Genomic DNA, 25111 nt, shown 5'->3' with positions numbered 1-25111 from the left:
ATTTAGATATATATACTTTTTAATGAATAATTTGGCCTCTTAATGACTGTGTAGATGTAGTGGATTACAAAATTAAATAATCTAGGTCGGTGCATGTTCACCAGAACACAAAATTAAACCAAAATAAAAGACTACTGAACATTTACTCTATTTGTGTGTCCTACAGTGTTATTGAGATGCCTTTATCCCTTTTCATTCATTACCAACACTAAAATCTATAGAGAAGTTCCTGGAATGATTATGAAAATATGGTCTAAAATATCACCATAGTATATATACCATGTAGCTCTTCATTTTTTAGGATTTTAACTTATTTTCTTAGTGATAATGAAAATTTTCTAAGAGTTTTACAAAGCTGCTCTTATATTATAAATACTTCAAACTTTAATTTGCAGATTTCCTATTACAATATATTATAGAAACTTTGAATATGTTCACAATGGATTTGTCTCTGTATAAACAAATATTTGGCCTGAGACAGAAGAACTACCAAGTTAAAGTATGATTTAAAAGATATTAGCAGCCGGGCGTGATGGCTAACGCCTGTAATCCTAGCACTTTGGGAGGTCAAGGTGGGTGGATCATTTGAGGTCAGGAGTTTGAAACCAGCCTGGCCAACATGGTTAAACCCCGTCTCTACTAAAAATACAAAAAAATTAGCTGGGCATGGTGGCAGGTGCCTGTAATTCCAGCTACTCGGGAGGCTGAGGTAGGAGAATCGCTTGAACCCTGGAGGCGGAGGTTGCAGTGAGCCAAGATCGTGCCACTGCACTCCAGCCTGGGGGACAGAGTGAGACTCCATCTCAAAAAAAGTGAAATAAAATAAAATAAAAATTAGCTTATCAGTGCAATGAAATTTGACGTATGGAATCTAAAGCAAACTGAATTATAATAAACTTACATACTATACAGAAGCTTGAAATTCCCTGAAGAATTCTAAGATACTATACTAATGTTTATTCATTATTCTGTAAGTTTGAAATTCCATTTTGGAGTGGTTGGGTTGCATTTGGTGCTATGACACATTAAGTGCAGCCCACCCAATCCTTGAGGTAGGACACCAGGCGTCAAGGAACCCTTGCCCCAGGCGTATACTTCCTTCTTTCTAGGCACTTTCTGGATAATCTGTAACAATTTGAAAGTCTTTCAGTCTGGCCACTAATGACGTTTTGGGCTGCACAATTCCTTGTAAAGATAGACTGTCTTGTGGAATGTTTGGCAACATTTCTGGCTTCTGGCTAGCAGACTCCAATAACATCCCTCCACCAATTGTGACAACCAAAAAGGTATTGCCAAATGTTCCCAAGGCAGGGACAGGATCATAAAATATTAAAACTGATATTCCTTTGTTTCCATCATTTCCTGCCATCTTTCCCAAACACTTACAATGTTTCAATTATTTATTTTAAAATTTAAAACAGTAACAAGGGGGTGGGGGGGGGGCAGATACATGAATGGTAACTTTATAGCCAATTTTGTAATCATAGATCTTTATCAAATGATACATATGTTTACTAGGGAATAATACTTTAAATGTGTATGCTCTTAACAGAATTTTAGCATCTTTAGCCTTTATTTTTTCTTTTCTATATTTATAGAAAGAAAGGAAACTATTGCAAAATAAGAGACTGGATTTGGATGCTGCAAAAACGAGACTAAAAAAGGCAAAAGCTGCAGAAACTAGAAATTCAGTAAGTAAATAGAAAAATATTTTTGATTAATAACTTTAAGATTTGTAAAATATTTTGCTAATATACCATGAAAGATACAGACTATTAACTTTAGGGTCTTGTTTTTGTGCTTTCTAAACAAATTTATCAGAACTTAATACATCCAAATCACTGCAAAGTAGTCATATCAAAAAGGTGATATTCATGGCCAGGCACAGTGGCGCATGCCTGCTATCCCAGCACTTTAGGAGGCTGAGGCAGGCAGATGGCTTGAGCCCAGGAGTTTGAGACCAGCCTGGGCAACATGGCACAGCCCCGTCTCTCTACAGAAAGTACAAAAATGAACGGGCATGGTGGCACCCACCTGTAGTCCCAGCTACTCAGGAGGCTGAGATGGGAGAATCTCTTGAGTGTGGGAGGTGGAGGTTGCAGTGAGCCAAGTTTGCGCCACTGCACTCCAGCCTGGGCAACAGAGCCAGACCCTGTCTTTAAAAAAAAAAAAAATATATATATATATATATATATATATAAAATATATATATAATATATATGTGTGTGTATATATATGAAATATATATGTGTATATATATAAAATATATATGTGTGTATATACACACACACACACGTGATATTTAGCTATACAGCTGCTGCTAAAAAACAAAAATTATGGTAGCTCCTAATGTGTCATTTTTTTTAAATATCCTCAGTGGTGGCAAATATTTTTGGAGATAGATTTATTATAATTGGAAATAGCAGAAAAGATAGTAATTAAGATGAGACTCAAGTTTGAGAATACTTGTGTGTGACTTAAAAATTAGATCAGTTCCCTTTCCACACACTGCTCAAACTAACTAAAAGAATGTTCACCAAGAATAGTTCCAAAACCATTCAAACCAACAGTGGCAGTATGGACTTTCAAGCAACGATGTTGAATGAGAGGAAACTCATTTGGATAAATAAATTCTAGTATATATTCCAGAAAACCTCAGAATATTGAGTAGGTATATATTAAATATAATTAAATTTTTCTTTAAAGATTTATTTATAAGCTTTTTAGTTAATCCAAGTTATACTGTCTATATTATTCCAGAATTTGAAAACATCAGATTTGAATTGGAATAACTTTAAAATAGTATAAAATAAACCAAGTATGAATTTGTTAGAAGAAGCTAACAAGTTAATACTTAATTTGAGCTATGGTATGATATTACCCCTGCCTTCTGTTTCCAAGTCACTACCACTGCCAACATCAAGAATCATTGCCTTAATGAGCATATTACCACAGTGCTGGTACTGTCTTATAGTTCTCTTGTTTGGGAGATAAAAAGGTTGAAAATTGGTTTAGAGTGAAATTTAAAACTGATTAACTTGGTATTGGATAGTAATGTCTTACGAGACTACCCTAATACCTTGTATGAGCAGAATAAGTTATTTTTGTGTATGGTTTTTTTCTTTTTTGGAGATACTGTATTAGTTACTGCTAGAGAAGAGCTATTTTTGATAAGACATTAATTCCAAATTTACTGGCATTTTCACTTCACAGTTTATCATTACATCATCATCACAAACAACAAAACTTCCCTAAACAGACTATCTGCAGCATCAGAACTTTGAAAATGAACACTATAGATAGCAGGAGACCTTGAATTCTTTTATTAGTTTCTAGTTGCTAATAATTAATTTGAAAAGTAAATTATAAACTAGTTTTTAAAGATAGAAATTTCATACTCAGGAAAAAAGGATCATTTGGAAATAGATATTTTAACTGGGACAGAATGTCTTTATTCAAGATGCCTATATGTGCCCAGTGATAATTGTGGAATAAAAATACTGTTACCAAGTTTCAGTACAAAACTTTGTTTAAAAAGCACTATTACAGGAATGACAGTCTGCTTTTCTACCTGGAAAAGTTCCAGAAAGCACACACATATAGATTTAACAGTGTACAAAGTCCTTTAATATTTCTAAATTATTTTACCACTGCTATTAAAATATATAGAACCTAAATATAATAGTAGACCAATTTTGAGAGATGTTTCCTTTTTGAGATATCTAGAAAATATCTTGGCAATTTTTCTCTGCTGCGTATTTTTGAGGATAAAGGTTTTTTTTCTATGGGAATTTATGTTTAAAGTAAAAGATGATACAAATGATTTTATTCAGTTCAGCAATTTTATTTATACACAGCTATTCTAGAACTTACGTATTACATACAGCAAAATTTAACTATAGCCAAATACTATTTTTTTAGTCTAGACAGGAAGTTCGATTTCCTGATTTTAATTGTATTTTTCCCCTAGATAACCAACACATTTTTCTTCAAACTTTATAGCAGTTAAGTCTGAAATACTTTGGGAAGAAAAAGTTCTCTTAGTTTATTATTACATAAAGCCTGGAGGTATTCCTGTATTTGGTGATCCTTTTTTTCCCCCCTGTATTTCTTTGCATTTACTTGAAGAATCACTAGGAGTTTGCTTTTTTTTTCCCTTCTTTGATACATTTCCTGGTTCCTAGTTGGCAACTGAAGTGGTTAATCTGACCTTAGAATTACTTTGACTTCACGTCTTTATAAATTTCCATGGATTGTTTTGCAACTAGTTACTCTGCTAGTAAGGTTTGGGATCTATCCATATTGACACTTTTTAAGTAATTTACTTACTAGTTTCTTGTGACTCTTTTTAAGTTCTGTGTTTACTAAATGCTAATTTTGTGCAAGGTACTGTACTGAGGAGTTCATAGATAAATGATGTAAAATCTCTGCCGCCCTCAGTTCACAATCAGGTATAACAGATCATACTTTTTGATGATTTAGCCCTATCAGTAAAGAATTTCTGCTTGTATCTAATATTGCTGTTTTATCAGTTAGCATATTGAAGAATGGTAAAGCAACATCAAAGGCATTTCTCAAAAATATACCAATTAAGCAGAAAGAAAGCCCACTTTAATGTTTCACAATGAACAAAAATACAGTTTTGAAAAATAGATTGTGTATATGATAAAATATACCAGAGAAGCAAGAACAAAAATAATTACAGGTTGAATATCCCAAATCCAAAAACCTGAAATCTGAAATGCTGTAAAATATGAAGTTCTTTGAGTGCCTTTATGACACTCAAAAGAAATGCTTATTGGAGCTTTTCACTTTAGGGTTCCTTAGCCAGTAAGTATAATGCAAATATTCCAAAACCAGAAATCTGAAACACTTCTGGTCCCAGGCATTTTGCCTAAGGGATACAAAACTGTAATGCATTTCAGTTATAAGGCACCTACATTTACGAATCCAATTTTAGTCTAAATCTAAACTTAAAAATTATTTTACAGTTTTAGTAATGTTAAAGATAAAAATCAGCTGATTTCAAAGCTCTGCAGTATTTAGTGGTTTAGACCTCTGTTAATTTTGGGACATCCAAATTTGATGGAAAATATTTCTTTAACATCATATAGCAAACTTAAGCATTTCCACAGCAGTGTAAATCTTTAATCTGTAAACTCAATAAATTTAGAGCACCATCAGTATAGCCTTTAAGAACACATGTTTGAATTTAAGGTTTATTAGAAATATAAGGATTGACATGCCTTTAAGACTTCAGAGTATGCCAAGACCTGACTGAGGCTGATTGAAAGAGAATGTGGTTGAAGGCATCATAAATTCATAAAATAGAAATGATCTTTGAATAGGAAAATTTGGGGTTAGGTAGGACTTTCTTAGTGAAAATTTAATAAAAATTGTAGGTAACTGGCAGTTTTAAAAATGATACATTTTCCCTAAATGATTCTCATTTAAAGTCAAGCGTCAACATATTTTGTTTTGAAAATTTGAATTTTGGGGAAAAAAATGAATAGGCACCACTATTTGCAGTTTCACAGAAAAATAAATGTAGTGGGGGTTTTTTAAGTAGAAAAAATATTTGATTGGCTCTTTTACTTGTTTAATGTGTTATTTATTGTGAAGAAGTAATTTGTTTCACTGTGTTCATTGGTATAATGTGTTCTTTGTCTCTTACTATGCACTTAAGCAACTAAACTCAGCTCGCCTTGAAGGAGATAACATTATGGTAAATTTCTCTTACATGCTCAACTTCCTGCATGTAAAATGGCTGAAGGTTTGTTGGCCTACTGTGTTTTCTACATCTTGAATAAAGTGCCTTCTCTTGCTATTAGCCGCATGTAAAATTTTGAAATAATTGGAACCATGTATTCATTTATCTTTAACAACAAAAATATAAGGAAAAAATACTAGCTGAAGTAATACTGGAACTTTAAAAGAAATTGTATGTTCTGATTGCCAAATATAGTGTTTATGCCAAATACAGATTTTGGAATATGAATTTATACATAAATATATAGTGCCTTTTTGCACTGACTAAAAGATGCTAATTTAAGCTGGCATTTATATTTTCACTTTTGGCAAAGAAAATTAACAAAATATACTTAAAGAAAGGTGTAAGGTAAACACATTGCCTTTGCTGCTCAGTAGCTTCAAGATTTACCTTATTTTCACCCAAACTCAACATAGAATTAATTTCTTCTGCCATTTCAGGCCAAGACAGACCCCATTAGGTTAGGTACTCCTGTAATGGCCAGGCTTATTTTCCACCCAGTGCTAACTCACTTAAGAAAGTTTTGGTGGAATGGTGATAGCCTTGGGAAAGAATAGAGAATGCAAATTGTTTTATGGTATCCAATGTATATGTTGAGCTTAGTTTGAGAAAATTTTTGAGCTATTAGAAGTTTTTTATTTTAGTAAAATAGAAAGTTGTAAAATCTGAACATAGCCAACAATTTGTGCACATTAACCAATAAAAAGTATAGATATAGTGTGTTTTATTTTATTTCTAGATATATTACTTCATTAGAAGTGTCAAGGGATCTGCAGTACAGCTAATAAATTGGCAATTAATTGGCTGCTTTCATTCACTAGCATTAAACCAAAAGCAGAAAGTAATAGGAAAGATTATTGTACAGAATATGTAAAATGCATTTTTGTTTTTGTTTTTTTTTTAATGGTAATTACTGAAGCCCTGGCTGAATTAGGGCTTACCTTAGATAGCAAGAGAATGCATTAATGTGTTTCCATTGTCCTATCTATAGGTAAATGAAAAGCGTGAGGATATTTCAGTCATTGCTAATTTAATATATAAAGCATAGCTTTTCTTTTTGTCTCAGGTAAAAACATAATTCTAAACAATTAACAGGACTTTGTTTCGTTAATCATTTGTGTTTACTATTAATGTAATCTTATAGTAATATATATTTACAGCTGGTCATTTTATATTTATTATATCTCCAGCTTATTGTTTCTCTCCAAAAAGACTGTTTCAGCAGCCATTAATCCTTGCTTTGCTTCATTTCCTAAAATGTTAGAATTTATACCTAAATGAGAAATTCGAAATCATTTAGTCCAAATCTCTAATTTTCCAGATGAGAATACTGGAGCTAAGAAAGGTTAGGTGTTCTCAATTTGGGAAAACTGTAGATTTAACATAAGATTTTAAAATTGATAGCAATGATACATATAAAAGTCATACTTTCACAGTATGTTAAGCTGTACCGATGTAGTTACTACTGTGTTTAATCTATAAATATGATTCTGAAAAAGAGTATGCCATTTAAACAAATATTTATATTTTTCTATACTAAGTTGTAGAAAATAAATTCCAACTTTCATGCTCTATATTTTTCTCTAATTTTTAATGCTGGCTAGATTTGGGCAGAGGAGGTGACAAAAGTAAGTAAATTATTAAACTACAGAACTATGAAACAAGAATTTAGTTGACATTGATTCAGTAAATATGTATTGGGCAACAACCATGGGTCCAGTCACAGTCTGTGTTACTATACCTTATAAAATCTGAAAATGAGGGATATGTTCAGGTCTCTTTAGCTAATAGAAGCTCCACCAAGCAGTTGAACAATGCTGCAGAGATGTGGTTTGCACACACACTGATAAATCTTGGATACCTGTTATACTAAGTGGTAATCTTACAGTTCCTTACTATAGAAGGCAGGCGAAATGCTTGTTAATGATTTTTTTAATAACAATTTTTAAAATGTAAAATATAGTTAACACCATGTCCTGTATCTTCAGAGAATGGGATATATAATATTTCGCACAAATGAATTTTTTTTTTTTTTTTGAGATGGAGTTTTGCTCTTGTCACCCAGGCTGGAGTGCAGTGGCACAATCACAGCTCACTGCAACCTCCACCTTCTGGGTTCAACCGATTCTCCTGCCTCAGCCTCCCAAGTAGCTGGGATTACAGGTGCCCGCCACCACGCCTGGCCAGTTTTTTGTATTTTTAGTAGCGACAGTGTTTTCACCATGTTGGCCAGGCTGGTCTCGAACTCCTGAACTCAGGTGATCAACCCACCTTTGCCTCCCAAAGTGCTGGCATTACAGGCGTGAGCCACCATACCCGGCCACAGATGAATTTTTTAGGTAACTGAAGCTTGTTCTCTCCAGCACCAAAGCTAATTTTTCCCAGTCACATTAGTTGAAAATATCTGTAAAAATGTATTTTACTGCTGCATTAAATATAGGATAGCAAGTATTTGATTTTACTACAGTTAAGGTCATTATTATGAATATTTATTATACTGTTAACAGTTGGATTTGTTGTTTTTCGACTATGTTGTCTCTTCCCTCAGTATCAGACTGTTGCTTCTAGAAGCTGTCTGTATGACGGCTGCTAGCAGTTCTGTCTGTGTTACCATTTCTAATCTTCTGTGGGCTGGGAAAGCAAGTAATTAAACAAGAATTTAAGGGATAAAATTATAATGCAGACTTGTTTCAAATGCTTTTTTAAGTCTTCAGAAGCATTTTTCATTTACTTCTTATGTTCAGGCCTACCAAACTCTGACATCCACATGAGGATAACACTGGGGACTGAGGACAGGTGATGATTTTGGCCTCTGACAATAGCTTTATAAACTTTAACTTTTATTTTCTGGCTTTGTAGGATTGATTTTACAGTCTGTTTTATGCATAGGTTATAGAGCTGTTGATTCTGTGACTTGGATCTCCAGTATGAAATTCTTACCTTATGCTCTTATCCCCCCTTTGTGAGTCTGTTCATCAGTTTAGTTACGGTTCCACACTGGCTTCTGATTTCTCTCTGAACTTCTAGCATGAAAAGGGGCAGAGCAACACAGAAGAGAATACAGGTTGAACAAAAAAACTAGAATGTCTTCCTCTTTGGCATAAAGATACGCCAGAAAATTTCTGACTTGATTTTGCAGTCTCAGCAAGTTTAGGAAATAATTGATACAATACATGGGAAGAAACTCATGAAACATATTATATACATATATATAAAAATCTAAAGAAACCTATCAAAATGCATTTCAGGGGTTTTTTTCTTCTACACATCTCACTTCTGACATTTTTATAATTAAAAATGTATAAATGACCGGGAGCAGTGGCTCACACCTGTAATCCCAGCACTTTGGAAGGCCGAGGTGGGCAGATCACCTGAGGTCAGGAGTTCAAAACCAGCCTGACCAGCATGGTGAAACCCTGTCTCTACTAAAAATACAAAATTATCCAGGCGTGGTGTCCCAGCTACTTGGGAGGCTGAGGCAGGAGAATCCCTTGAATTTGGGAGGTGGAGTTTGCAGTCAGCCAAGATCGGCCGTTGCACTCCAACCTAGTCAACAAGAGCAAAACTCGATCTCAAAAAAATAAATAAATGAAAATGTATAAATGTTAAGACTTTACATTCCTGGAGTATTTTAAGATTTTAAGCCATATGAATAGTAGTCGACACTGATCAAGATAGTCACAGCAAATGCCTCAGAAGCATTACCAAAATTTATGGCTTCCAGATACCCAATCCTGATATCGTGGGCCAACAGATTCTTGCCCATCTTCCAGTTACATTTTAGAAAAAACTCTTCTGGCTTACCTAACCTATGTTATGCTATCATGTAGTCTAGTAGCAGTTACTTTTAGCAGTAGAAGGTCTTCTCCCTAGAGATTTTTTAGACGACAGAATATCAGCCCTTTCTTATCTATCTTTCTAATGTGGATCATTTTCTTCCGAAGTAAATTGATTATGCTAAGCCTAATTTAAATTCCTTTAGCCTCTCAGATCAGTTATTATGATCAGTTATATATGCCAGAAGTATAGATGATTTGGGACATTTGACTCTTTGAAGCCACCCAATATGCACTAAAACTTGTTCAAGAAATGAGATGCATTTTTCCCTATCATCTACCCTCTCTAAAGTCTAGATTGTACAGAAGGACCTCCTAAGCTTTGTAACATGGTGCCTTTCTTCATGATTAAATTTTACTCAAACCTAGAAGCCTGATCCCTCATCCTTAATGAGATCATTTGATATTTTTTATTCAGTGTACTTAGCATTAAAATATTATTTCTACTTCAGTCTCAATCTTCCCGGTCACCTTAATCTGCTACCTAGTTTACTTGCTTATTACCTTACCTAGAAATAATGTCAGTTAGTAGGATTTTTCTGCCATTTCTACTAAAGGCCATTAAATTAAACCGTACTTTGACAATCAAAGACCTATATGGAACTAACCTAGTTTACTTCTGAAGTGCATTTATTTTTGGTTTACTGTATTTACTTCTGTTACTCAAAGCCTTTTGTATTCAACCAAGCAGAACAGTTAATAGTGCATATGTAATATTGATGTGATTGGTTTTCCTTAGTGCTCTCCTTAGGAAGAACATTGCTTCTTTTTTTCTTCTGGGACTTTTTTCTACTTCATACTAGCTTCCAGATGAAGCTTACTTTGTCCCTGCTATCAAAACACCATGGGTTCTGGTTTTAGTCAAGTAAATTTAATTTCAACTTCTGACTTACTAATTCAAGCTTATTTCCATAAGTCCAAGCTAGAGGTCAATTATTAGTCCCCTCTGCTAGGTTTGTTGCCAGTGGGCTGTTACAGCAACTGATTATCTACTTTGCTGCTACTTCCTTGTAGACTGGTTTACTAACTATTGCCACCAAAGGGTGAGGAGAGGGAGATGAGGCCTGAAAGAAAAAAGTTCATACCTTGTTGGGTTTTTTTTGTTTTTTGTTTTTTTTACTTTTATTACATCTTGGAAATGTCATGAATCATTTGCATAGGTGGAAAATGCTATTTGTGCTGGAGAGTTAGTCAAACCTATCATTATAATAATGATGTAACCAATGATAATTCCCAATGGGAGAAAAGCTAACTATTCTGAGTAAGCTGTGAGGTTTTATTTCTCTTTCCCACTTATTAACAACCAACTCTGACTAAAGGTTTGAGAAGATGTTTTTTGCCACTATTTGCTATTTTTAGATCTTGTTGATTTTTCAGTGAACTGTTTTGTCGCAGCAGTAAGCCTCCTTTATCAGATGGTTGAAACCAGTAGTGGCATACTGTTATTTACATCTCTTCCCAGCTCCACAGTGTGTGACTTCACGTTAGTAGCTGGAAATCAGCTGTGGTGGGAGTATTTATATCATGAAAATCTGGATATGAGAGCTTTTTTTTTTATTTCTTGGGGAAGAATTTAACAGCACACTACTGATTGAAGTTCGATCATAACTTAAAAAGCTTTTTAAAACCCTAGTGTATCTTAATAGATAGTATTCTGCTTAAGACATTTTTTATGCATAGTTTGAAAAGAAAATTTGAAAGAAAGACATTTAAAATGTAGGACAAAGAATCCTTTGAATGAACCTAAAAACTGGTGCTAGCAACAACTGTTTGGCAACTAAACGCAAGGTGAAAATCCTATGGCTTCACTCTAAAGTCTTTTGCATTTGAGACTGAAGACTCTTTAACTTCACAGTAAAAACTGTAGTAATAATTGAGAATTTTTGCAGCAATATTATTTTATACTTGTAAAACTGGTCATCTTAAAATTTTGTAAAATAGTAAAATTTAGCAAAATTGATACTAGAAAATTTATGAAAATATCTTGGCTTTCTCTTAGTAGTTTTTGTAGGCTCTTAAGAGTGTATCATTAAGCTTTAGCGTAACAGATTCTTTTGAATCAAGTACTGGAATCAGTTGTCCAGGTGGAGTAATACAGAAAAGCTAAGGTCTAGAAACCAGGGGACCATTTTAGATACAAAGCAGAATTGCGGAATTGCCAGATTATAACTTGAGGTTTGTTCGGGGGATTTTTTTTTTAACCATCTAAAATAAGTGTATATAAGATGGACTGAGTCTTCTAAAGAGATTCTAAAACTGTATTCTTACTTAAGTCTGAACAGGAATTAAGAATAACTCAAAGTGAATTTGATCGTCAAGCAGAGATTACCAGACTTCTGCTAGAGGGAATCAGCAGTACACATGTGAGTATTCATTCATTGGAAATTCATTTGGAACAAGACTTTGGTAGTCCTAAGGCAATTTTGGGAGGAAAAACTGAACTTTTCAGTCATTCATCAAGGAAATTTAAATTGTTCTACTTTCCAGTATATCCGAATAAATATTTTAAATTGTTGTTCACATCTTATCACTGAGTTCTCCCACCCTCATTAAATATACATGTTGTTGTTTATTGGCTAAGCAGAGTTTGCTAGTGTACTATTCACGAAGGCCAATCTTAATAAGCCTTGTAGTAAAATGTTAGATACTGGTGAGTCTACCTCAGTACAATATTGTGGTCTGTCTCCCCCTTGCATTTGCCATTTAAGTCGACTATAGAGCTAAGAACTAACTATAATTTTCCTTCACAGGCCCATCACCTTCGCTGTCTGAATGACTTTGTAGAAGCCCAGATGACTTACTACGCACAGTGTTACCAGTATATGTTGGACCTCCAGAAACAACTGGGAAGGTGATAATTTACTTTTCACATGTAAAGAGGAGAAATTCAGATTTTTGCTTATTAACTAATACTAAGGATGAAGATTAGAGCAATTAAAGGTTCTTACTAGCTTTCTTAGAAATAGTTTCTTTTTTTTAAGGAAAGTAATTATCAGTTTTCTGAGGTAACAAAATATTTTGAGCTTTTCTGGCACAGGCATGTTAACAGGGATGAGAAAAAGTGAATACCTTTTCAGTGCTGTAAGGTTAAAAGTGTTTCAAGTTCACTTTTCTCCTGCTACTGAATACTTTTTGCTATTGGTTGAGGAAGATATAATTAAATTGACAGTTACCCTTAAAGATAAACTAATTTATACTTATTCATTACTCATTTGTTTACTATATTGAAAAAAAGAAAAGTTTTAGAATATTTCGTAAGACCTCATATCTACCGATGTGATTATTTTGAGTATGTTAATATACTTCAAAGCAAAATGACAGTATGTAAAACACATAGCTCAATCACTCATTCATCACATATTTATTGACTATCTGCCATGTGCCAAGCACTGTTACATATTCTGGGGTAATATCAGCAAACAAAACAGGCAAAGATGCTTGCCTTTATGGAGCTCACATTATAAGGTGACACTGAAGATAAAGTAATGTTTAGGGCAAACATGATCTCTGCTCTCACAACACTTAGCCTAGGTAGAAATACAAAGCAAGCCGTTGGTAGACAGGCCATGTGGTAGGCAGAAAAGCAGAAGGTGCCTGGTATTGTGAAGGCATCTAACTGTGACTGAGGTACATCTAGCAGAGTTTCCCAGGTGAAGTTATCTTGGTAGGAATAATCTAGATGAAGAGAGGGACAGGGATGAATATTCTAAGCAAGGAAGAATATGTATATAAAAAAGCCAGAAGAAAGAGAGTAGGGAAAGTTCGGGGAACTGATAGTAGTCCATTCAGGCTGGAGCATAGTGTTCAAGAATGGAATGGTAGATGAATCTAGAGGAGTTAAGCAGGGTCATACCACGAATGGCCTTTAAAGTAAGTTGTTGTAAGGAGTTTGGAATTTATATATTGAGGAACCATTAAAGCAGGGGAGCGATATGTAGCATTTGAAGGAAGAATATCAAAAAATCGTTTCAAGGAATAAGGTAAATAAAGTCACTTTGGTGTTTGTTTCTGCACATTAACACTTCAAAACTTGGCCTAGAATAAAATTGAGCACATCCATGAAACCAATTTTGAACCTCAAAAATGAATGGTAGCCTAATCATTAGTTATTTTAATAGAATATACAGGAGCATTTACATAACTATATATTTGAGGTTTTATTAGTGGTGTTAATATCTCAAGGCAGAACAGCACTTTATCTTCACATCATTATAACTATTTTAAGCCCAAGAAGCCTTAGTACTTTTTTCCACTTTATCCTGAAACTCTGGAAGTGCAGCATAGGGGTTGCTTATACTCGCATTCTACTTAAAGCCACACTATGCTTAGGACTTGGCCATTTAAACAAAATCCAGTTGTTGCGTTATTACTGCTCTTTGAGATAAGCTCCAGCAATACAAAGTAAAACCAGTGCTACTATTCTAGAAAAGAAAGTCTAGCTTGTCTCTCCACCCTCAATTATATTATTGCTAATGACCAATGACATTGGGGGAAGTTTTATCTCTTTAATTTGTTGCAGGTTATGCTTTTTAAGATAATACATAGAAATATTCTAATATAGAACTTCACAAATCATCCAGCTTCACACTAACACATTCAAAAACTATTTATGAAGAATAGAACCAGATTGTATTGTTAATAGTTGCAATAACAGTACCAACAGGTAGTAGAAGTAACTGAATAACAGCCATCACTTTGGTTGAGCTTAAGTTGTGCATAGGTGCTCTTCCAGACACCTCATGTGTATTATTAACTTTATAATCCTCACCACCAAATGAGGTAGGTACTATTATTATCCATATTTTAAAGATGAGAAAGCAGAAGTACTCGTCACAAGATTAGCAATTTTTTTAATAATTGGAAGGCTTTTGCATTTCAAGCTCCAGTGGCTTAATTGACATTTTTATAGAATGAGTAATTGCTATGATTTTTTAACGTATCAATAAAAGTTCTTAGAAGGTAAAAGTGGCCTTTCAGTTCATTTTTTAAATCTTTAACTCTGCAAAATTGACATAGGTACACTTCAGTGGCTAATCAAAGGCTAAAATCATACTAGTAGATTTGGAAGTAAAATATGGTTAGAGAACTAAAAAAGCCATGTGTATATACATATTCATATAAATAGAGCTTTTTCTTATCTTCAGAAATGTATGTATTTAATCCCTACTGAAGAACCGAGTTCACTGAGGAAAGGATACTAGGAGAGGTGGTCTTAACTTTAGAGAGGAAAAGCTATATTTAAAACTATTTCACCCTTTATCCATCAGAGAAACATTTGCTTTTCATTTTTAAAATGTACTGTTCCAGATGTGGGGGATATAGTATATAAATAAAATAATCAAAATTCCTGCCTTCCTGGAATCTACATTCTATATGGGGGCAGAAGGGAGCAGAAAAGCAATATGTATATAAATTATATAGTATATTAGAAGGTGAAAATGGTGTACTGGAAAATATAGCAGGAAACTACTTAGATGGGAGTAGAGAAAGACGTGAGAAAGCACACATGCAGGCATCTGAGAGAAGATGCTCCAGGTAGAGGGTGCAGCAAGTACAAAAACCCTGAGGGCATGACATAGCTGGTATGGTCAAGGAACAGCAAGGAGGGCTTGGCTAGAGACGAGTAGAGGAAACGGGGAGCCAAAACATATAGGGCTTCGACTTTGGTCTTTACTCAGAGATGAGGCGCCTTTGGAAATTTTGAGCTGAGGAGTGACATAATTTTAGGCTTTAACAGAATCATTCTGGCTGCCACGTTGAGGATAGGTGTTGGGTGGAAGCTGACTGATCTGTTTCAAACTTATTGCAATAATGTAGTCAGTAATTCAGTCAGAAGATGGCAGTGGCTTGGATCAGGGTAATTGTGGTAGGTAGGATGGAAGTGGTCAGGTCCTGTGGGCCTGTGGGTGTTGTTTGTTTTTTGTTTGTTTTGTTTTGTTTTGTTTTGTTTTTTTGAGACAGAGTCTTGCTCTGTTGCCCAGGCTGGAGTGCAGTGGCGCAATCTCGGCTCACTGCAGGCTCCTCCATCTGGGTTCACGCCATTCTCCTGCCTCAGCCACCCGAGTAGCTGGGACTACAGGCACCCACCACCACACCCAGCTAATTTTTTGTATTTTTAGTAGAGACAGGGTTTCACCGTGTTAGCCAGGATGGTCTCGATCTCCTGACCTTGTGATCCGCCCGCCTCGGCCTCCCAAAGTGCTGGGATTACAGGCGTGACTGTGGGTGTATTTTAGAGTTAAAGCCAGAAGGATTTGCTTGACAGACTGTATGTATATTGGACACAAAGAGGTCAAGAATTATTGCAAGGTTTTGTTTTGTTTTGTTTTGTTTTGTTTTAGAGACAGAGTTTCACTCTTCCAGCCCAAGGTGGAGTACAATGGCGCAATTTCGGCTCACTGCAACCTCTGCCTCCCGGGTTCAAGAGATTCTCCTGCCTCAGCCTCCCAAGTAGCTAGGATTACAGGTGTGCGCCACCATGCCCAGCTAATTTTTTGCATTTTTAGTAGAAAGGGGGTTTCACCATGTTAGCCAGGCTGGTCTTGAACTCCTGGCCTCAGGCTATCTGCCCGCCTCAGCCTCTCAAAGTGCTGGGATTATAGGCGTGAGCCACCACGCCCATCTGCAAGTTTTTGACCTAAGTAACTGAAAGAATGGGGAGTTGTGGATAGTTAAAATGGGGAATGCCAGAGGAGGCAAAGATTTCAGGGATGGAGGTCTGGGAAGTATGTCAGTTATATTAGAAGCCCAGTTTTAAATATGTTAAGTTTGAGATGTCTCTTAAACATTTAAGTGGAGGTATGCAATTTTAGGATATGCAGGTCTGGACTTGGATTGGGGGCAGGGTGAATTAGATAATTAGAGAGTTGTCAGCATATCAAAGATATTTAAATCTGTGAGACTAGATAAACCCTCAAAGGAGTAAGTATAGAGAAAAGGAGAGGATCAAGGACTGATCCCTGAAGTACTCTAGCATAGAGAGTTGAGGAACGAGGCAAGGAAGATGATAACGAGTGAGGCAGTGAGGTAAAATGGAAACTAAGAGTATGGCCTGGAAGTCAAGTGAACATGTGTGAAAGTGGGAAAGAATGGTCACTGCCTAGGTCAAGTGAGAGGACTACGAATTGACCATTGGATTTAGGAACATTAAAGTCATTGCTAACCTTGACGAGTAGTTTTGGTGAAACAGTAGGCGCAAAGTAATGTTTGTAATATAAGAGACTCGGAGGAGAGGAATTGTGACTGTAAGTTTACGTAAATCTTTCAAGGGGTTTTGGTGTAAAGGGGAACAGAGGAATGAGGCAGTAGTCAGAGGAGAAAGTGGGGTCTAGCAATTTTTTGCTTGTTTTTTAAGATAGGAGAAATAAGGGCATGTTTGTAAGCTGATGGGAATGATACACTAGGTGGAGAAAATATGATAATGTGGGAGGGAAAGGGAAGAATTGCTAGAGTGATACCCTAGAGAGGCAAAAAAGGATGAGATTTTGTGCACATATGGAGGAATTAGCATCAGGAGCATAGACAGCTCATTAAAGAGTTTCCTGGCCAGGCGCAGTGGCTCATGCCTGTAATCCCAGCACTTTGGGAGGTCAAGGTGGGCAGATCACTTGAGCTCAGGAGTTTGAGATTAGCCTGGTCAATATGGTGAAAAGCTGTCTCTACAAAAAAATACAAAAATTAACTGGGTGTGGAGGTGCATGTCTGTAGTCCCAGCTACTCAGGAAGCTGAGGCGAGAGAATTGCTTGCTTAAGCCCAGGAAGCAGAGGTTGCAGTGAGCCGAGATTGAACCACTGCACTACAGCCTGGGCAAAAGGAGTGAACTCCTGTATCAAAAAAAAAAAAAAAAAAAAAAAAGGAGTTCCTGATTGTTCTTTTTTCCTCTCAGTTAAAAGGAAGCAAGCTCATCAACTGAGTGTAATGGTTATGGGGAGAACTGCTGAAATTTTGAGGATGGGCAAGAGGGTATGAAATAGTCATCAGGGGAATGAAAGTGAAAGTGAATGGAGTAGAGAAATGTAGTATCATTGCCAGGTGGCATGTGGACCCACTTGAGGTTCCTAGTCATAAATTGAATGTAAAACAAAGCTTTTCTGTGTTTCTCCTGTTAAAGTAGATGCATGGATACTGAATAGGTAAATAGGGAGGTTTTTACCAAATCAGTACCATGAAGTGAGTGGCATAAGAAATGAGAGCATATGTAAGAGTTATTTTAATAATTAACTATGGACATGAAGAAGGTGTTGGTAGGATCATAGACCCTGGTAGGCTTGTTGATGTGAGAGCACTTGAAAGAAAAAGGCGATGGTCAAAGAATGGGATAGTAGAAACTATTATTATTGGAAGGGTTGTGGTTACTGGAATTGGTAAGATCTAGATGTGACTGTGGGAATAGGTGGCTGAACTAGGATCAGGTATAAAGTCACTAGAAGAGAAGAGTTCGAGGATCTAAGAGGCTAAAGGGTTGGAAGAATTGTCCATTTGGATATTAAAGTCACCAAGAATTAAGTAAGAGATAATGTCAGTGAGCCAGGTGATAAAATCTTCTAGAAATGAAAGTAAGGGAATGAGGCATCTGTAGGTGATTGCAGTAAGAGATACTGGGTATCTCTTTTTTTAAAGAGTTGGGAATGGTACAATAGATGAAGAAAATGTAATATGGGAAGGAAAGATAATATGATAAAATGTAATATGATAAAATATGATAATGTGGGAGGAAAAGATGATGTGGTATAGTTGAATAACATGAAGTTGAAGGATTGGCTAGAATTGTTTAGGGAAAAGAGTCTAAAAACAGTGATGAAGGACATAAGACTCCTCCATTGACCTCTAGGTTCAGTGATAAAAGAGGAGTGTGGGAGATAAACGCTAGCACTGGAGGATGAAGGGAAGGTTTAGAGAAGAGGTTAAGGATACAGGGAATTTTGCTGATGACTGAAATGATTTCCAGATGGTATAGTGCTCGTGAAGAGAAAAGAGGACTTTTCTAGTTTAATGAATTTATTAAAACTTTGAATTTTTGTAGATAATTTTTTAGCTTAGAAATGGTTGAATTAGAATGATGTCAGACCAGCTATTTTGTACTGTTTTCTATTTGTTATTATTGGGGAAACTAGCCTTAAAATAAACTGAAAATTCTAATTATCTTCAAATTATTTATGAGCACATTAATCACAAAAATCACTAATTTCTAATAGAAAATTTTTCTAAAAAATAGCACAAATGAACTTGTGAAATTTGTCCTATTCTACCATTGAGTCTTCAATTTCATTGAGATAATTAGCAGTCATATTATTTGAATGTCTACCTTCTCACTATGTGTGTATGTCCTTAAGGGAATAGTATCATTTCATCTTACGTCTTCTGCTTCTCATAGTCATGCTGAACATGTAGATACAAGTAAATAATACTTACATATAAATGACAATAAATATTTTATTTAAATAGGAAAATGTGATTGGACCAGTTTATGAAAAAAAGGTTTAGTTATTCAAATATTTCTCAAAGAATTAAATTAAGAAAGCCTCATACTTGTAGTATCTAATATTTAAGTAGTTTTTCATCAATATTTTTATGTAGTAATTTATAAAGAAAAGATTAAAACATTCTAATGGAAGTTTTTTGGGGAAAAAAGTATAGCCATTAATTTTAACTTAATATTATAAGGACAGTTTTGAAACAGACTTTCAAGGATTTATATTTGAATACCACCTGAATTGTCTCTAGTATAATTGGCCCAAGAGGGAAAAGGAAGATAGATATACTTTGTCATTAACGTATTATTAATATCTATAAATCTTTTCCAATGTGAAGTGTGGTAGAAAGTAAACAGCGCCACCAAGTGGTGGTATTAAGGAGCTTTAGTCACTTGGAAATAGATAATTCGCTGCTTTCTTTTCAACAGTTTTCCATCCAATTATCTTAGTAACAACAATCAGACTTCTGTGACACCTGTACCATCAGTTTTGCCAAATGCGATTGGTTCTTCTGCCATGGCTTCAACAAGTGGCCTAGTAATCACCTCTCCTTCCAACCTCAGTGACCTTAAGGAGTGTAGTGGCAGCAGAAAGGCCAGGGTTCTCTATGATTATGATGCAGCAAACAGTACTGAATTATCACTTCTGGCAGATGAGGTGAGTATTGTGGGTATGAGAAGGAAAATACATCACGAATTGACATACCTTCTAATATTATAACAAAATGCAAATTCCTCATTAGTTATTTGGAAATGGTTTCATAGATTACAGATAGTTATATTAACATAAAATTTTAATTAATATTCTTTAATAGAATGTCATAGAAATATTTAAAACTTTTAACTGCCAAATAACTTGAAGATGTATAAAACTCCCTCCAATAAGATCCTTTATCTAGGCCAGACATGGTGGCTTACACCTGTAATCTCAGCACTTTTGGGAGGCCAAGGCAGTGGGATCACTTGAGGCCAGGAGTTCAAGACCAGCCTGGGCAACATAGCGACACCTCATCTCTACAAAAAATATGAAAAATTAGCTGGGCATGGTGGTGTGCGCCTGTAGTCCCAGCTACTCAGGAGGCTAAGGTGGGAGGATCGTTTGAACACGAAAGGTCAAGGCTGCAGTGAGCCGTGATCATGCTGCTGCACTACAGCCTGGGCAACAGAGTGAGACCCTGCCTCAAAAAACTAATAATAATAAATAAATCCTTTGTTTTTCAGCACAATTGATAATAACGTTTAAAGTCCTTTTGGTGAATAATTTAAACAAATTAAATACAAATCTGATTGGTTTTCTACATGTTTATTTTTTTAATGTAGTTAATAACTGGAAGTATTTTATTTTGCAGGTGATCACTGTGTTCAGTGTTGTTGGAATGGATTCAGACTGGCTAATGGGGGAAAGGGGAAACCAGAAGGGCAAGGTGCCAATTACCTACTTAGAACTGCTCAATTAAATAGGTGGACTATGGAAAGGTTGCCCATCATGACATTGTATTTATATACAATTAACTCTAAATAAAGCAGGTTAAGTATCTTCCATGTTAATGTGTTAAGAGACTGAAAATACCAGCCATCAGAAACTGGCCTTTCTGCCAATAAAGTTGCATGGTAAATATTTCATTACAGAATTTATGTTAGAGCTTTCATGCCAAGAATGTTTTCTTACAAAATTCTCTTTTTATTGAGGTTTCACTAATAAGCAGCTTCTACTTTTGAGCCTCAACTTAAAGCAGAACTGTTTTCTACTGGATTTTTCATTAACAGCAAGCTTTTTCTTTTATGTAAAATAAATCTATTGTGAATTGATATCAGCGACTCATTTATTAGGTATAAATAATAGCCAAAGAATAAAATTAAAATTTATTTTAAACTTTCGGTCTTAAAAAGAGCTGTAGGATATAAACCTCTTCTGTGAAAAGTAGAATTTTCTGAATGCTTTCATAGACAAAAACGCATTTAAACTATGTTTACCTGGTTTTCCAACAGAAATCAAATGATTTTGATATTATGTTTTGATGGGTTATTTTCAGAGTTGTTTGGTTTTTTAAACACTACTGAATGGTTTCTTTTAAATTTAAGAACAACTAGTTCTTGAAAAGCAATACCGTATTTCTCTGATAAATTTGTAGTTAAGGTTCTAGAAAATCTAGGACAAATTTACTTCATTAAACATAAAGTTTTTAAGATTATTCAATTGGCACAATTTAATGCATAATTGGGATTGGATCCACTCATAACATACTGTGGTACAGTAAAGAGAATGTGTTCTTATTGAACAGCAGATTTGTATAAAAATACGGAATAATGCAACTACATTATAAATTATATACGAACAAAATAAATTTTGGGTCACTCTGAGCTTACTATTAAAACATTGAAAATTTATTAATGAACACAGGCTATCTTGATGAAGATCTCTGCTTATGAAACACATACTAATGAAATTATTAGTGACACATTGGAAGCTAGAAAATTGCTGTTGGGGCCATTGCTATAAATCATTGTTTCCATGTTAAGACTTCTGTTCTAATTCATTCATTCAACAAACATTTGTTGAGGGCCAGATACTGTGCTGGTCAACTGGGAATACTGTCCTGAACAATATGCACACAGTTCTTGCCCCTGCAGAGCTTAAAGACCATTAAAGGATACAGAAAATTAAGCAATTATCCTATAGTAGGATTCGTGGTGTGATGGGGAAAATACAAGGTACTGTATTTGGGAGTCATGTAACTCCAGTTTTGGGAGTGAGAGATGGTTTGGGGAAGAACTGTTCCAGATAAAAAGATGTGTAACCAAGATAGCATAGCACATTCTGACAACTAAAGCAATTTACTCTAACTTAAGCATGAAGTAGAAAAGTATAGTTCATTTATTGAGGGAATGTTAAGCTATTAAAATGATACTTTTTGGTACTTTTAAAAAAATGAATACTTAAACACCATTTAAAAATTTTGTGTTAAGAGCTCCTAATAAGAACTTGGTAAACATGTTGACAATTTAACTCACAGTCTAAACTTTAAAAGTAGTAGTTACCCTTTTATTTCTGTGCCATGAGACAAATTCTTCTGCAGTTTTATAGTTGTACAAGATATTTTGACTCACTCTCAATTGCCATATTCTTAAAGAAACCCTGAAAAGCTGCTCAAGCTGGTCAGTTTTCTGTAAAACCAAGTAAATGAAATTTTCTCTCCCCTCAGAAAGGAAGTTCTACAGCCTAGAGTACCATCTATTGTGTTTTATAAGTCCAGATTTAGGCTTTGAAAGATCATACCAAAACTTCAGGTTGACTTAAACAGCAACTATGAATTAGGTTTATGGGAAATGTAGTAATACAGGGGAAGGAATATCAGTAATGGAGTGAAGTGGTCCTGGGTTCAAATCCAGTCTTCCTCACATATTGTGCTCTTTAAGCTTCAAATGAGATGTATAACTGCCTTTTCCTTACCAGTAAAATGAGGACAATAATTATGACACCATAGGGTGGTTGTGAGGATTAGCAAATGTTATCTTGTATTTCAGGTGCCTTTCAGGGAAAGGCTTGGCACATAGTAAACACATCCTGTAAATATCAGTTTCCCCTTGTTAGCCCCTGTAGCATCCTGACCTACCAAGTCTATAGGCCTTGCATATCACTGTGCACCAGAGATACCTCTTTTACATCTGGGCTCTGTTTTCTCTCTATCAATCCTATCCTCCACCCTCTTTAAATCAGACCCCAGGTTTAACCTTCCCACAGTCAGTATAAAGCATTTTTCAGAACTTTCAGCTTTCCATCAAGTGAAAGTTGATTTTAGTTACCCAGTAATGTACAGAAACCTTCAATAATGTTAAGCTTCAATGGCTTCTGGTACGTTTGTCTACCACAGAACCACCACAATATATATGCTTGTTCTTAGGTTTATTGCTTTTTATTTTAATGGGGTTTGGTTGTTTGGGTTTTATTTTGGTTTTGGCTTATTTTAAAGTCAAGTTTAGTTTTTACTCAGGTAAAGGCCTGTGAAGTTTCTTAGGCGTGGAAGAAAAAGCTTGGGAAGCCTATTAATTCATGGTGCAGTTCAGAATTGTTTAAATAAGCTCTGTGCCACTGAGCTTAATCTGAAAGTATAGTGACATGTGAAGGATGCACATATGAATGAAAAACTAAAATAATTGTAGGCTCTTCTATAAATGAAAAAAAAAGTGATTGGATTGTGTCTACCTTTTTCCTCAAAGTAATCTAACCTAAACGGTCATGGTGTTAAAACTTTTTATGGTGCTAATCAGAAAAATTGATGTTGCAAGAAATGAGGTCTCAAAAATGGGAATGTGCCTCCTCACTCTGCGTCACATGGGAAATAAATCCTGAGGCCAGGATCACCAGTGGGGTAGAGTCATCTTCATAGTCTCCTGTTATCCTCCCCCTGAACAAAGAACAAAGTGAGACTGGGAAGCTAGTGTTGGGAAAACATTTCTGGGATAAACTGTGGAGTGGAGAAGACAATGGAGGGCAAGGCAAAAACCCACAGACTTGTTTACCCATAGAGGCCCCACTCACCTCCATGCTGACAGAATTCCAGAAAAATTCCTTCCCTATCTCCCAAACACCTGAAATTCTGAAATATTGCCCTACTATTTAGCACTTTAAGCTTCAGTGAGGTGCTGTAATGGAGAGATAGCTTCATAGTTTAGCCTATAGCCAACTTTGCCTCAAGACCTCCAGATAAGATGAAGTGGCTTTTACCTCATGTGAGTCTCAAACGCTGGAGAGAGAGTTCCACAACCACCCCTGCCCTTTCTCCCATATTACGCTCATTAGAAAGTCTACTCAGGGCTGGGTGCAGTGGCTCATGCCTGTAATCCCAGCACTTTGGAGGCTGAGGCGGGTGGATCACCTGAGGTCAGGAGTTCAAGACCAGCCTGGCCAACATGGGGAAATCCTGTCTCTACTGAAAATATAAAAATTAGCCAGGCATGGTGGCGTGCACCTGTAATTCCAGCTACTCGGGAGGCTGAGGCAGGAGAATCACTTGAACCCCAGAGGCAGAGGCTACAGTGAGCCAAGATTGCACCACTGCACTCCAACCTGGGTGATAGAATAAGACTCTTGTCTCAAGGGAAAAAAAAATGTCTACTCAGTAGAGCAGTGATTGGCAAAGTGTGAGACCCCAGACCGGCAATATTGGCATCTCCTGGAGACTTGTTTAAAATGCTGATTACTATTTTCAAGAACTTTCTACCTTCATTTTTACTTATTTTTTGTTTTCAAGGGCTCATGGAATTAGTCTTCCATGTGACAGCTTTTTAAATATTTTAAGACAAAAACTGAGTCTTCTAATCTTAATTGTGTTCTAGCAGTAGTCATTGTAATTATAGTTATTTTTATAATTTATCTGTTTAGTGTATATCTGTCACTCTAGAATGTAGGCTCCCTGAGATAAAAACTATAATTCTTTTGATGGCAGTTACATTCCCAACTCTTAGCACAAGATCTAGGACATAGTATGAACTCAATAAATTTTTGTCGAATGAAAGAAAAATGCAAATTTATAAGCCTTTTCGGAGACCTACTGAATCAAACTCTGAGAGTGGAGCCCAGCAATCTGTTGTAAAAGCTGTTTGAGTAATACTGTTGCACTCTAAGCTTGAGAACCACTGCAATAGAACTAAGAGAACATGCATTTCACCTTCAGGCCTATTCTCTGACATCACTTGAAAAATCCGCTCTGCCTTCTGTAACCCTTACCAACAACAGTGCCCTGTCCATGTAGGGGAAACTTCTGGGCTGTATTACAAGTGGGTAGGAAGGTATAAGGATATCATAGTGGGAAGTATTGCTTAGAATGCCAGTACTTGTTTGCTGTGGAAGGTTTCTAGGAATGGATTGCTTAGTCTAAAGTAAGCACTACCACCATCCACGTTTTCACTCAACACAGTGCCTTTTAATTGGTGACTAACATCAAAACACCTTGACAAACCGTTAAAACAGTATCAGAAACCATGTGTACATCCCTGTGCCTCTTAGATTGCTAAGTTCTGCTCTCATTCTT

At 35.7% G+C, this 25111-nt stretch overlaps 1 protein-coding gene across 9 annotated transcripts in view; it reads left to right on the top strand.

Annotated features, from left to right (window-relative positions):
- The window catches only part of SH3GLB1 (SH3 domain containing GRB2 like, endophilin B1), a 39681-nt gene extending 18793 nt beyond the window's left edge, over positions 1 to 20888 (top strand). For 3 of the 9 annotated variants that reach the window (XM_016955960.3, XM_054684637.2, XM_063817180.1), the window contains 5 exons: positions 1599 to 1691; positions 11880 to 11969; positions 12357 to 12457; positions 19509 to 19737; positions 20429 to 20888. In XM_016955960.3, coding sequence (XP_016811449.1) covers positions 1599 to 1691; positions 11880 to 11969; positions 12357 to 12457; positions 19509 to 19737; positions 20429 to 20536 — 621 coding nt within the window. In that variant the 3' untranslated portion in view covers positions 20537 to 20888. 9 annotated transcript variants of the gene reach the window in all.
- Positions 20889 to 25111: the final 4223 nt, after the last annotated feature.

Source organism: Pan troglodytes, chromosome 1 (genome assembly GCF_028858775.2).
Source record: "Pan troglodytes isolate AG18354 chromosome 1, NHGRI_mPanTro3-v2.0_pri, whole genome shotgun sequence".
In the NCBI taxonomy this organism is placed as follows: domain Eukaryota; kingdom Metazoa; phylum Chordata; class Mammalia; order Primates; family Hominidae; genus Pan; species Pan troglodytes.
This window is presented reverse-complemented; position numbering and strand designations above follow the sequence as displayed.